Genomic DNA, 13,919 nt, shown 5'->3' on the forward strand with positions numbered 1-13,919 from the left:
AGATTTTGACTCAGCGACTCGACTTGAATTCAAACCAAATCTTCTGCCATGACCCTCGTCCTCTTTCTCGACCTGTACCATATTCCTCGCCCCCCTTTTTCCGTCCTTGTATTTTACCACGGCTTTCTTTCCTTTCACGACATCACGTCTTTTACAACTTCTGATTTCCACGACGACCCGAACTGTCTTCCATGATGGGTAGATGGTGTGCATGGTTATGGAGGGAGGGGACTTCTGCCGTTCTTGCTAAACCTTTGGGATAGTTGCTGATCTATGCATCGATCGGCGGGAGGGATAGCATGAACCTCGCTGCGACTTGGTTTAAGAGTCTTATGCATAAGGGCAAATAGGGCTCTACGGGCATTCTTTTCGTGCCGCCACTTTCCCTGTTTCCGAGTCTTCGTACTCCCTTTCTGCGGAAATTTCTTACGAGAAGTGATTCTCAGGAAAGGGGCGGATGGACATGGGAATGGGCGAGGGACAGAGAAGTAAAAACCAAAATAAAATCGATCGAAGTGTATGATAGAATCTCTCTTCCTCTTTTATTTCTTTCTCTTTCTGCTGCTTCTTTCTCTTTTCTCGGTCAGCGAGCCAGCTGATGGGGCGTTTTCCACGGGCTGGTTTGGCGTCGGGGTATAGTTGGCCGGAAGGGAAAGAGAGCAGCCTGCGTGCTGTTGCGAGAATCGAGATGATGCCGATTTCTTTTCAATTCTGTTTCTGTGTGTTTATGTTTGTGTTTCCCCCTCCAGCTCGACCCCCTCTCTTTCCTCCTCTCTCCCCCTCTCTCGTTTCCCTGAATACATTGTGAGATGGATGAATATGTGTGAATGCGCGCGGCGGGGCTCGTGAGATATCCGATTCGACACCTGAACTTATGATCGAACATCTCAGAGCTTCTCTACCAGGTCCAGAGACAAAAAAGATTGAGTTAGCGGAGTGACAGGCATTTGTTGGTCGGAGTCTAGGACTTCGTTCTGTCTTGAGAGAAGTTCTTGAAAAATCAGTAAATTATAGCTGCTTATTGTTCACCGCGTCAGGCAGGATCTGGTTGAATGGTTCCTGGGCGGTGAAGGTAAGTCTAAGAAAGGTTTCGTTTATGTCCGGACAATGTTTGGAAAGTATGGATTAACATTTCGGTTTGGTATTTGAGGCGGAGGGAGGGCCTGCTGGCCAGAGAGACGGGTGGGCATCTGAAAGAAATTCTGGTCTACGGTCTACGGAGCTCACCTATTCGCCCTGGACTGAGAGTCATTATAAAATCTTCAGCATGGACCACACTCGGAAATAGAAAGCAAGCAAGCTACTGAAAACCGAACTTTCAAACGCAATCGCCGCATATCCATTCTCACACCCGCTACTTCGTACAGCTCTCCCTTATCATACATGATTCCGCCCCGATCGAAACAGAATATCAACGCTTGGTTAATCCAAGCTACGCGAAACATACCCAGCCCAAAGTTGACGAGCCACTCCTTCCTGATTGTGCCACCTTCGAAAAGGATGCAAGGCCCGGTGGTTATCACCATCCTTTAACGTCCATTTCATCGCGCCAATTCATGCTAAAACGCGAAAACGTCTTTAGATCGTCTACCGAATCAAAGCATTTAGCCCTTAAAATCAAATAATCTTGCTCTATCACTATCGCTGGGATAAGCATTTGCATCTGCAAGTCGTCCGTCCCTATGTATGAGATGCGTAGCGCTGTAAAAGGGTCTTGCGCAAATCCCTTTTCCTTGATGTAGTCCACGATGACTTCGTCGCCTTGGTCCCATAAATATTTTATAGGCCCAGGATATGTGTTATAATGAGGGATGTAGACTTTGTCGATACGTCCCAAATGCATCGAATTCGCTGTGACAGCACAATACCAATCCCCTTCTTTAACTCCGTAACCAGGGTACTCCACTATTCAGATTATTAGCTCCGCGTTATAGAACAAAGACTCTATATAGATCAGCGTTACCTATATCAAAGCCAATTCCTAATTCCCTTCTTGCGGTTTCGTCTACAAATAGCCTATTGTCTTTATTGATGCGCTCGGCTTGGTCCTATAATTCGCGTAATTAAATTAGTATAAGCTTACACTTTTACAAAATCAAGTAAAACTTACTTCGGGAACTCTTGCATAGCCGATGACTATTTGTTCATTCCAATGTGAGAAATCTGGCGGCTCCATCGACTTTCTCTTTCCTCCTTGAACTTCACTAAAGAAAGAGCTGAAAGCTAAGAAGATCGCGAGGATAGATATCAATTGAAACATAATGTTTATATATATATAATGCGAGTTTGACGAGAAAAAAAAGAATGATGGATTAAATTTGTAGAAAAAGAAAGATAGTGATGAATTAGTCTTTGAAGCAAGTGCAAGAAGAAATATATATGTTTTAAGGATCGTATTCGTTTTCGAAATTTCTTCGTCGGCTATAACTACCGGTAATCGTGCAGCTAATAATAATCAGCTTTTTGATTACTATGTAAGCTTATCAAAATGGAGCGCGGGCTGTTGACTCTACAAGATCGACGCACGGCCTGTATTGGCAAAGACTTAAGCTTTAACTAATAAAGATATATTAATAAACCCTTGCGTAAAGCCTAAGGTATTATTATATTAATCTTTTTGTCTTTAATAGTATATTGAAATACCTTAATACAATCAAATTTACACTTAGCTGACTATTAATAACAATGCAATCTTCTTTATAAAGATCAACGTGATTACTTATATAAGAAGTCTATTATTATTCCCTGGCGGCCCTCCTCTAGCAACCTCCGTGGACCTCGCTTCGCAACGGTCGCGAGTATAAGGCTGCCTTCACTTTTATATACGAAATACGCCTTAAGATTATGTGAGAAGGATGTGAACGTGTTTTCCGGACCATAACATAACGAATTTCTAAGCTCCGGCGCAAGCTAATCGTCGGTTGCCTTGAGTATTAGTATGAAACAAGGTCTTGCCTCTGGCTGCCCTCCGCAAGCTCCGGGGCTAGACCTTGCTTCGCCCGGTCGTGGTGCGAAGCTGCCTTCCGCATTAACGCTACATCGATTTTCTATAAGTAATACGCTTTAAAAGAATGTAAAGAAAATGTGACGCTTTAGCCCGGCCGCAAGCTAAAACTCACGGCCTTCCGCAAGCTCCGGGGTAAGTTTTCCGGACTTCGCGGTGTAATATTCGTAGCTTTATAATCTATAATAATAGCTTCTTATAACGCACCAGCTATCTCTCGAATATTTTCTTTATAGCAATAGCTTTTTTCATATAGAACAGCCCTTTTCCTATAGAATAGCTTTTTCCCGCGTGATGCAGCCAGCTACTTTTCGAGTATCTAATTTATAGCAATAACATTTTTCAGCCCGATGCAGCTAGCTATCCTTCGGGCATTTAATTTATAGCAATAAACCTTCTTAAGGCGATGCAAAAAGCTGGTTTTCGAGAATTTTCTTTTTATTAATTAGCTATTAATCAAGTGAAAAGAGTTTATAATAATAGGTCTAAAAAAATTAAAAAATAAAAAAATAAATAAAAGGTAGATTTCAATCGCAAAAGCGCAAACTCGTTACATTCGCAAGATTTTCATTTTCTATATTAATAAGTAATTAGTTATGTTTTTAATATTCCTCGATGACCTGAGCTTAAATGAATGCACTTAATCAACGTTACGGGCGTAGGTCAGGTGACCGCATTTTTAACAGTTTACGATCTTAGCCAGGATCCACATTTAGCTCAACATTAGATTAGATATTAGATTAGAAGAGGTCATATTAGATTAGGTAGAAAATACCGACCTGGACCACAAAACCGAGATACCCAGCAGTCCGGGACACCCAGCAGCCCGGGACACTCTCATCAAAACACTTATTAAATAACAACTATTGATAATAAAGAAAGTATGCTTAGAAAAAACTGCTTTATAATTATCTATTGATGATATAAAGATGCATCTATTTATTGCAGGTCAGAACATTGCGATGTAATACGCTCCCTCAGGAATGAACTAGGATACAAGAGATTGCGACCCTTCGAGAGATCCAGGCTACCGGTATACAGAAAGGCATTCAAAATATCGCCTCTCTAGATTCCCGTGCCCAAGGCAATTTCGTTTGTGATATCTATAGCATTGCCAGACCTCTCTTTATTGAATTGAAGATTTAAGACATATTATTATTTCGAAATTTAAATTATTTAAACAAATAAGCCCATTGAAACTCTTCGGAGGTAATCGTCGGTTTCCTTAAATTTTAATTCGAAAGAATTGACCGACTTGCTGTAGCAAGTCGGCACCATTAAGGCGGGACACCCAGCAAGGCGGGACAGTAAAACTTGCTCCTTTTTAATAAATAGAATATCAACTAACTGTTATATAATAATTATCTTTGTATAAAAAGATGCGCCGTATTGAGTTTGATATTGATCAATTAATTGAATTTTAATTACCAGTTGTTATTCCTTTATTGTGTTGAGTTAAAGTACTAAAAATAGTACTTTTGGTATATTCTTTTCGATTTTTGTAATGCGTATATATCAGAATTGCCGCGTATATATTAGAATAAGCGAGGAACACGAAAATCGGACTTTTATTCAAATCTATCAAAAAAATAAGTGCATCACTACCAACTTTTATTTAATAATTATTACCGTTAGCAATATAATATATTAAATCATTATGTGACGTTTTTTTGAATTAAGGTTGTAGCTATTAAGATATTTGCAATAAACAAGTAAATTTGAAATATTTGGGACAGTTTTTGACCATTTTTTATTACATTTCAATGTAATAGATTACTATAAATAAATGGATCTTTATAATTTTAATTCACGTTTGTAAAGAAAAATTTTCTAAGCATATAAAGATTTATTTTCAATTTTTTTATAATAATAGTTGTTGTTTAATAAGTGGTATACCTTTATTGTCCCGCCTTGGTGGTGCAGACCTGGCTGCGCCAGGTCGGGATTTTTTACAAATTCAATTCAAGGTAACCGACGATTACAGCGGTTATCTTTCGGTCCCTTGTTTAGCGAGCAGCCTCGATTAAATTTAAATGTGTAATGAATGCTCTCGGTACAAATTGGCATTGAAAATTGTATAGAATTCGATAACTAATATATTGATATTTGATATGCCGGCCTTCGACATCAATTACGGCTTAAGAACGTGCTGGCATACTTTTAATTAACGTAGGCTTCGTTGCTGGCTTTATCTTATTGAACTGCTGAATTGCTATGTTGTTTACATCTTGCAGTGAATAGTTTAGAAACTGCTCGATCAAGACAGGCGCTATTAAGGACCCTTGCCTGGTCGCTAAACAGGGACCGAAAGATGACCACTGTACCTCCGTATGCACTGCTTTCAATTTAACGTTAAGAGTAATTCCAAGCTCGCTTTTGGTTTACGGAAGCTGCTTAATATTTACGTTAACTGCCTTGATATACAATACATATATAATACATGATTCCGCCCCCGATCGAGTCAGAATATCGACACTTGATTCTGCCAAGCTACACCCAAGAAATCCAGCCCAAAGTCGACGAGCTACTCAGGTACCGGTATTCCTTTAATCTCCCAATCTTCCCTATGTTGCCAATCAATTTCCTCGTTCGTATATTCCCTCAGCTCAAATTCCGACTTAAAGCATTTAGCCCATAGGCTCAACTTATCGTCATTTATCACTGTCGTTGGAATAAGCATCTGCAATTGCGAATGAGAACCTAAAATCGGTCCAAAGCGCAGCGCTTCCCCAGGTGTTAATAAGTCCTCTGACGCGAGGTATTCCATGATAACATCTTCGCCTTGGCTATATAACCTTTGCCGTTTATTCGAAGGCACTGCCCGATAATATTCCGGGATGTAGATTTTGTCGATTCCTTTCATCTTCTCCGTATTCGCCCTGACAGCACAATACCACGCTCCTTCTATACCTCTCCAGATACCAGGCCTGCTTACTATTTAAATTATTAGCTCCGCGTAATAAGTAACGATTCAATATAGATCAATTTACCCATATAAAAACCTTCTCCTAATTGAGCTTGGCGTGTGGGGTTCTCCACAAATGGCTTATTGTTTTGATTGATGCGTATAGCCTCGTCCTATGATTCGCGTAATTAGCATAAGCTTATGTCATATCAATCAAATACTAAAACTTACTTCCAAAACTGATGCATAGCCGATGACTTCTCCTCGAAACATTCCTGGACGGAGTCCGAATACTGCTTGAGCTCTATCAAAGAGAAAGCTCAAGGCTATCAAGATCGCGAGAATAAAATTCGGTCGTAGCATTGTGTTTGTTGAGGTCTTTTGATGATGCGAGATGTCGAGAGAACAGTGTTTGTATAAGTCTTTTGATAATGCGAGATGTCAAGAGAGAACAGTGTTTGTATAAGTCTTTTGATGATGCGAGATGTCGAGAGAGAATAAACTTGCTGCTTGTGAAGGAAAAGGACGAAGCAGGTACAAGAAGAACTATATATCTCTTTCGTGAACCGTATTCGAAATTTCTACGTCGGCTATAAATAATCGTGCGGCTAGTAATAATCAGCGCACTGATTGTTCTATTTGTCTCTTTGCTTTTAGTGGTATATCGAAGGGTATTCTTAATACCTAGTCGAATTTACGCTTGGATAGGTAAGCATTCATAATATTGAAATCTTCCTTTCCAATCTTAAAAGATTGGCGTAATTACCACGGTACAGGCGTAAGTATTACCCCTCGAGGGTGCCTTAAAAGTTTAGTTTCCTCTTTAAACCCCCTAGTTACCCTACCCTCGAGGGGTAATACTTACGACTGCGACGTAGTACAAGGGACCTCGCTTCGCAACGGTCGCTAATACGAAGTACTACGTCCCAGGTGTAAGTATTACCCCTCGAGGGTAGGGTAACTAGGGGGTTTAAAGAGGAAACTAGACTTTTGAGGCACCCTCGAGGGGGTAATACTTAGGCCTGTACCGTGGTATATTCAAGGCTGCCTTCCGAGGCTTTAAATATCAATGCTAATCGTTTATCAAGTAAGTTGACGTAAATGGCAAGCAGCTTACGTAATTCCAAAGCGAGCTTGGAAGTGCACCTACCAACGTATACTTATGTATGTAATTGAATGTAGTTTATAGAATTTAATCATATGAAATCCAATCACGTTTTATGCTATTTTGGGATTCTGCCGCCCGTCACCACGCGCACTTTTTGACTGACCAATCAATTCCATTCGCTAAAAAAAGCTATTTGCATTTTTTCATGAGGCCACATTCCCCCTTATAGGGGAAGGAGCTCTCCGGTAATACAAAGCTTCGCAAGCTTGCTTTGATGATCTTAAATAATTCTTGTAAAATTGATCCGTCTTGCCCTGACACTTTAATTAAAACCCTCATTAAGTAAAAATTATCAATCAAAACATAGAAAAAAAAAAATAGATATATGCTTTAACAAAAATTACTCTACAATTATGTATCGTAGAGATGAAGATGCATTTATTTAACGCAAGTCAAAACATTGCGATGTAATCGTCGGTTGCCTAACGTACTATTGAAAAATTACCGACCTGGCTGCGCTAGGTCCGAACTACTAAGGCGGGACACGTATTTTCGCCCTTATAAGATCGGTAGAAAATCAACCACTTATCATATCTTAATTATTCTTCTATTGAAGAATTTACCTATCAATTTTAATAATAACCTATTAATATAATTGTAATTTTTTATAGCTGCTCCACTATTATGCTGGATTAATCAAGTTAAAATGGTACAATTGATGTACTTACTACGTATTACCCCTCGAGGGTGCCTTAAAAGTTTAGTTTCCACTTTAAACCCCCTGTTTTCCCTACCCTCGAGGGGTAATACTTACGCCTGCGACGTAGTACCACGGTACAGGCCTAAGTATTACCCCTCGAGGGTGCCTCAAAAGTTTAGTTTCCACTTTAAACCCCCTGTTTTCCATACCCTCGAGGGGTAATACTTACGCCTGCGACGTAGTAGATTGGGCTATAGCGCTCTGTAATTACTTTAAGGCTGGTAGGGGGTCATTTGAGCGATCCTCTGACCTTTTATAAAAAACGGTAATTGGACCGTCTAAAACTAGATTTTTAAAATACGTCAATTAAAGATTCGTTTTAAATATTTAAGATAATCTAATGCTCGTTTATAATGAAATACGATTGAAATATGGAAAGTTTTTTTCTTATAGTATCGTTTTAATAATCATTTAATGAAATCGATGCTAAGATGTTCCTCGGTATCGCTGCTGCGGCTTACATATTAATGCTTTAAAATTTATATAATCGGAATCGATCGATTTAATAAAAGCATGCTTTTTACCGTGTATCTCCCTCGCTTACCAAGGATTAGGAGAAGGTGAATCAAAGGAAGGGGGTAAGTAAAAGGAAAGGAGAATTGAAAAGCATGTTTTTATTATTTATTTGCTTATTAATTTAAGTCCTTCGAAACGGTTTAAAATTGTTACGGTTGAGGAAAGGTAGTATGGTAGTAGCTACCAGTCTGTACGCTACGTAGTGTGAAAGAAAGACGAAGAAGGAAAGAACTACAATACAGGAGGGCCGAGAGGTCTTGTACCGTGGGGCGGCCGCTAGTCTCGGATGACTAATCCATTAACCAATCCCCCAACCACGCCAAGGCCTGAGGCCTACCAGTATCGTAACAAAAATTCGATGACGGCTTTAGGACGGCTATAGGACGGTCTTAAAATGGTCCTAAAACGCTCGGAGACGGTCTTTTCGTAAAAAGACCGACTTTTATAACCGACGATCTAACCGATCAAAGTGATTTTATTCTAGCTACGATTTAAATAATTCGAATCATTTGTTTTCCGATTTTTTTTAATCTTAAGTATCGGCTTAAAGTGATCCATTAATTATGCTAACTTTTTAAGACCATCTTTTAAAGAGACCGTCATCGGATTGTCAACTGACGGTTTAAATAACCTTCTACCTGCCTTTAAGGTATTGTGTACCCTACCGTGTCTTAAAAACGGATGAACCCCTACGATGCTGTGTTAAGACCCGACAAAGCTGAACGTGTCTGAATTATGGAACGGCTTCAGGCCGAGAGAGGCGGCAAGGGCGATCTTGGTGCTTCAGAGCGACAAGCCTTTCCTCCAAAAGATATCGACGGCCTGACCGAGGCGAGACCATGAGAAAGGGGCTCGCTTGACAGATGTCACGTGTATTTTGTATATTTATTACTGGAACCTCCAAGCATGACGCGGCCCTCGCCCTGGACCCAGAACTATTCACGGCCTCCTCGCGTCCAATGATCATAGCTTTGATGGTGACGAATGGTCTGGTCATGCATGGATCATAACAGATCCAGACTCTACAATGCCAGATCGCCTGGTTGCAAATCCCTTCTGCTAAGAGGTAAGCTTTTGGGATCGGCATTCTTCCTCCCACGATCCCTGATACCAGGAACTCGGAAACTTGGAAGAAATAGTGATAATCCGACAGCCATTGGCCAATTAATAGCTCAAGCTTGCAATATCTTGCCGTCTGAAAGAGCTTATCGGGGCCGAGCCGAGCTTGAAAATAGCTTGTCATTGATTCAAGCCCGGGACCCCCGTTGTACCGCGACGTGACTCGTCAGCCATCACCTTTGATGCTGCACTCTTTACCTCCGGACTAGCATTCAATGGAGCTGAAGAGGCCCGGGAATGGAGAGCGGCCAGAAAGAAGACCAATCAAAGGCTCTTCATTTCGAAAGAACCCTTTTGCACTACGGATTCTTACGACAATGCGGAGGTTGAGCCGCGTGAACAACCTGAAAGTGGGATAAGATTGCCGCTACGGTTACCTTCAACAGAATAATGGATTTGGTGGTTTGTATAAGAATGGCACTGATAATTGTAGACCAATTCCTTCCTCACACTCACGCTCATCCTCATCCTCATCCTCATCCTAATTTCTTCTCTCCTCTCCTCATTTCCTGCAGTCAAACTTGTTTGCAATCAATCCTTCAGTAGTAGCTATTTATTCGATCTTCCTCAATCGCTATAATGGTCTACATATCCAAGTTCGCCGGTGCTGTGGCCGCTGCCTACCTTGCTTCCTTAGTCGTCGCTCATCCTGGTGAGCACCATGATCTCGAGGACATCAAGCAACAGATCAAAGCCCGCGACCAGATGGCTTCCGCGGCCAAACGATCCATCGACACCTGTTCCACCTCAGTCAAGGCTCGTGAGCTCAACTCTCGCTCGCTCGCTCGCCGCGCTGAGGCTGTCCGCGACCTTCGCCAGAAGCGAAACATCCAGTCCAGTAAGTCTCTTATTCTGACCCGCTCCAACATACTCGAATCTTACCACTTACTAAAACTTCCCTCAGAGCCCCAAAAGTACCGCCGTGATCTGGCAACCCTCGAGGCCTTTGAGGCTGTCAACCACAATCAGACGGATGCTCTGTACTATGACAGCTCCACCGAGGAGGCTACGGTCTATTCTGCGAGCACCAGCACCGTTCTCAGCCCAGAAGTCACCGATGGCCCATACTACATCCTCGGCGAGCTCATCCGCAAGAATGTAACAGAGGGTCAGATCGGTATCCCTCTCTACCTCGAAGTCCAGTACGTGGATATCACCACCTGTGAACCAGTCCCCGAGATCTACGTTGACATCTGGAACTGCAATGCCACCGGCTTATACAGGTAAGCAAGAGCCCCGCTTGACATAGCGCCGAAAACGGTAGGCTGACAACAAACAGCGGAGTTGTGGCTACCGGCAACGAGGAGTCCTGGGATACGACCTTTCTGCGCGGCATCCAAGCCACCGACTCGGACGGAGTCGCATCCTTCGAGACCATATTCCCAGGCCACTACGATGGCCGGGCCACCCACACGCACTTGCTATCGCACAGCAACGTGACGGTGATGGCGAACGGCACCATCCAAGGCGGCGCCGTATCCCACATCGGCCAGCTGTTCTGGCAGGAGACGCTCCGGTCCGCCGTCGAAGAGACGTACCCGTACAACACCAACACCCAGGCCATCACCTCCAACGCCGACGACATGTGGTCCATCGTCCAAGCGGGTACCAACTACGACCCGTACCCGGAGTACATCTATCTCGGCAACGGCATCGAGGAGGGCCTCTTTGCGTGGATCCAGATCGGCATCAACGTCACGGCGGACCAGTCCTCGTCGAGCTACTACGCCGTTGCTGGCACCATCCAAGCTGACGGCGGACACCAGAACACCGAGTCGGGCGTTGGTGGCGCACCCGGGTCTGGCATGGGCGGTGGGGGCTTCAACGGCACTGCACCTCCTCCTAACGGTACTGCGACTTCTTCTTAAGTAAGCAGTAATCAGTGAGAAACAAGCTAGACGAAGATGGGAAAATTGGAAAGAAAGTCAGGAGGTAAAACAGAACTATATAGAACAGATGACTGGATACAGTGACCTAGAAAAAACAATGCATAAACACTCATTTCACACCAGAACTTGTCTATATGAAAGCTTCAACTTTTTACGATTAATCGTCGGTTACCTTGAATTTAATTTGTAAAAAATCCCGACCTGGCGCACCACCAAGGCGGGACACCCAGCAAGGCGGGACAATAACGGTATACCACTTCTTAAACAACAACTACTAATACAAATAAAAAGAAAAAAAATATTTCTATGCTTAAAAAACTTTTCCTTATAAATAGGAATTAAAAATATAAAAATGCATTTATTTTTGATGATATAATACATTAAAATGTAATGAAAATATAGCTAAAAACTGTCCCAAATAATTCGAATTTACTTGTTTATTGCGAATAACTTAACAACTACGATTTTAATTAAAAAAAACATCACATAGATCGAGAACAAAAGATTCAATCTATGATATAAGTAATAATTATTAAATAAAAGTTGGTAGTAATGCACGTATTCTTTTTAAAGGTTTAAATAAAAGTCCGATTCTCGTGTTCCTCGCTTATTCTAGATAGTATTTGCACGGCAATTCTGATATATACACACTAGCAAGGTCGAAAAGTATATATCAAAAGTACTATATTTATCACTTTAACTTGATATAATACAGGAATAACAACTTATAATTAAAATCCGATTAATTAATTATCATTAATGTCAATACGATATATTCTTTTATATAGAAATAATTACGAAATAATAATTAATTGATCATTTGTTTATTTCAAAAGGGCAAATTTTACTGTCCCGCCTTGGTGGGTGTCCCGCTTTGGTGGTACCGACTCGCTGTAGCAACTCGGTCAATGTTTTCGAATTGAATTTAAGGAAATCGACGATTAAAGGATGAAATTTATATGTATATAAGTTTTTTTTCTTTTAAATTTTTTTTCTTTCAATTTTTTGGGGGGGGATTTTTTAGGATTTATACCCGGAGCTACGTAAAGCAATCATACCTTAAAGGCAGGTAAAGGGTTATTTGAGCGGTCCTCTGACCCTTTTTTATAAAAGACGGTTATTAAACCATTTAAAGTCAGTGTTAATTACAAATCAAGAATAACTCACCTTTTTAATCGTCCCCGAGCTTAAGATCGTTCTATAGCCGTCTTATGGCCGTCCCCGTCTATATTTTTAAAACAAGTTTATTAATAAGCTCGTTCTAAAAAATTAAAATAGTTTGATGATTATTTTAAAGAAAATATAATTATAAATAAAAATCGTTTTTTAAATAAAATCGTTTAAATAATGATTTAATAAATTCGATGCCAAGATATTTCTCGGTATCGCTGGTACGGCTTATATATCAATGCTTTAAATTTTTAATGATCGGAATCGATCGATTTAGTAAAAGTTCACCCGCGCAGGTGCACCCTTTACGCTAACCGCGGAGTAGGTGTAATAAGAGGGTGGTATACCTAGCAAAGGGTAGACTGCTAAGTAATTGAAAAAAAAAAAAAGCTTATTAATCAACGTTTTCCGGGCGGTTTCAAGTTCGGAGACGGCCTTCGGACGGCTACAAAACGGCTACAAAACGGTCTTAAAACGGTCTTTTCGTAAAAAGACCGACTTTTATAAACGACTATTTAATCGATTAAAACAATCTTATTTTAGTAATAATCTTTTAACGAAAAGACGAGCTCTTATAAAAAACGATTTAATCGATTGAAATAATTTTATTTTAGCTACGATTTAAATAATTTAAATCGTTTGTTTTCAAATTCTATTCAATTTGGAGTATCGGCTTAAGGTGATCCACTAGCTATGCCAACCTCTTAAAATCGTCTTTTAAAGAGACCGTCATCGGATTGTCAGCTGACGGTTTAAATAACCACCTGCCTTTAAGGTAGTTGTATCAAAAGAGTCTTTCCTCAGAAATCGCTAGGCGCAACGCCCGATTGAATAATCGGTACAGACCTGGATCAAAAGAGCCAGTCAGCCAGCCGAGTAATCAATCTAGTCACTCATTCAATTATTTCATTCATTCACCCCCCCCCCCCCCCCCCCCCCCCCCCCCCCCCCCCCGCGTTACAATCCTCCAATCCTTTTTTTTTTTTAAAAAAAACCTCCCCAAGCTTAAATCTCAATCAAAACTACCCACGCAGAAATCCAATCCAATCCCCTGGAATCCAGTGCGATAACTAAAATCCCACTCATAATACCCACCCATTACAAAGACTCACGAGATCAGAAAGCTGCTTGCTTAATACTGGACCAACTAACTCCATCGCACTCCTCCCCTCCCGTCCCTCCCGATAATCGCAGCCCGCTCGCTCAGAAACCAAAGAAGTAAATAAGGTAAAAATTTCGAAAAAGAAAACCATAGCCAGTGAAGCGATCCCCCCAGGCGAGAGATATCAAAGACCTCCTTCCACTTCGCAGATCAAGATCAGAATAAAACTTAATAGCCAATCCCTTCCCTTTCCACTTGCTTTCTTCCCGCTACCCACCCCCCATTCCCCTCCCCTCTCTATGGATAATTAACCACATAACGCGCTAGCAGATACGCACGACCACAG

At 41.2% G+C, this 13,919-nt stretch overlaps 3 protein-coding genes across 3 annotated transcripts; 1 reads left to right on the forward strand and 2 right to left on the reverse strand.

Annotated features, from left to right (window-relative positions):
• Positions 1–1,519: 1,519 nt before the first annotated feature.
• L3040_001668 (uncharacterized protein) lies at positions 1,520–2,176 on the reverse strand (the record flags this gene model as incomplete). The annotated part of the gene is made up of 3 exons (XM_007294343.2): positions 1,520–1,905; positions 1,964–2,048; positions 2,111–2,176. The coding sequence occupies 3 exons, from the start codon at positions 2,174–2,176 to the stop codon at positions 1,520–1,522; spliced, it is 537 nt and encodes a 178-aa protein (XP_007294405.2).
• A 3,352-nt stretch (positions 2,177–5,528) lies between these two features.
• Positions 5,529–6,272, reverse strand: L3040_001669 (uncharacterized protein; the record flags this gene model as incomplete). Its single annotated transcript, XM_007294344.1, has 3 exons — positions 5,529–5,938; positions 5,995–6,082; positions 6,141–6,272. 3 exons carry the CDS (start codon positions 6,270–6,272, stop codon positions 5,529–5,531), a joined length of 630 nt encoding a protein of 209 aa, XP_007294406.1.
• A 3,719-nt stretch (positions 6,273–9,991) lies between these two features.
• Positions 9,992–11,280, forward strand: L3040_001670 (uncharacterized protein; the record flags this gene model as incomplete). The annotated part of the gene is made up of 3 exons (XM_007294345.1): positions 9,992–10,250; positions 10,317–10,635; positions 10,692–11,280. 3 exons carry the CDS (start codon positions 9,992–9,994, stop codon positions 11,278–11,280), a joined length of 1,167 nt encoding a protein of 388 aa, XP_007294407.1.
• Between the last annotated feature and the right edge of the window lie 2,639 nt (positions 11,281–13,919).

Source organism: Drepanopeziza brunnea, assembly GCF_022702325.1.
Source record: "Drepanopeziza brunnea f. sp. 'multigermtubi' strain 214-2 chromosome Unknown ctg2, whole genome shotgun sequence".
Taxonomy (NCBI): domain Eukaryota; kingdom Fungi; phylum Ascomycota; class Leotiomycetes; order Helotiales; family Drepanopezizaceae; genus Drepanopeziza; species Drepanopeziza brunnea.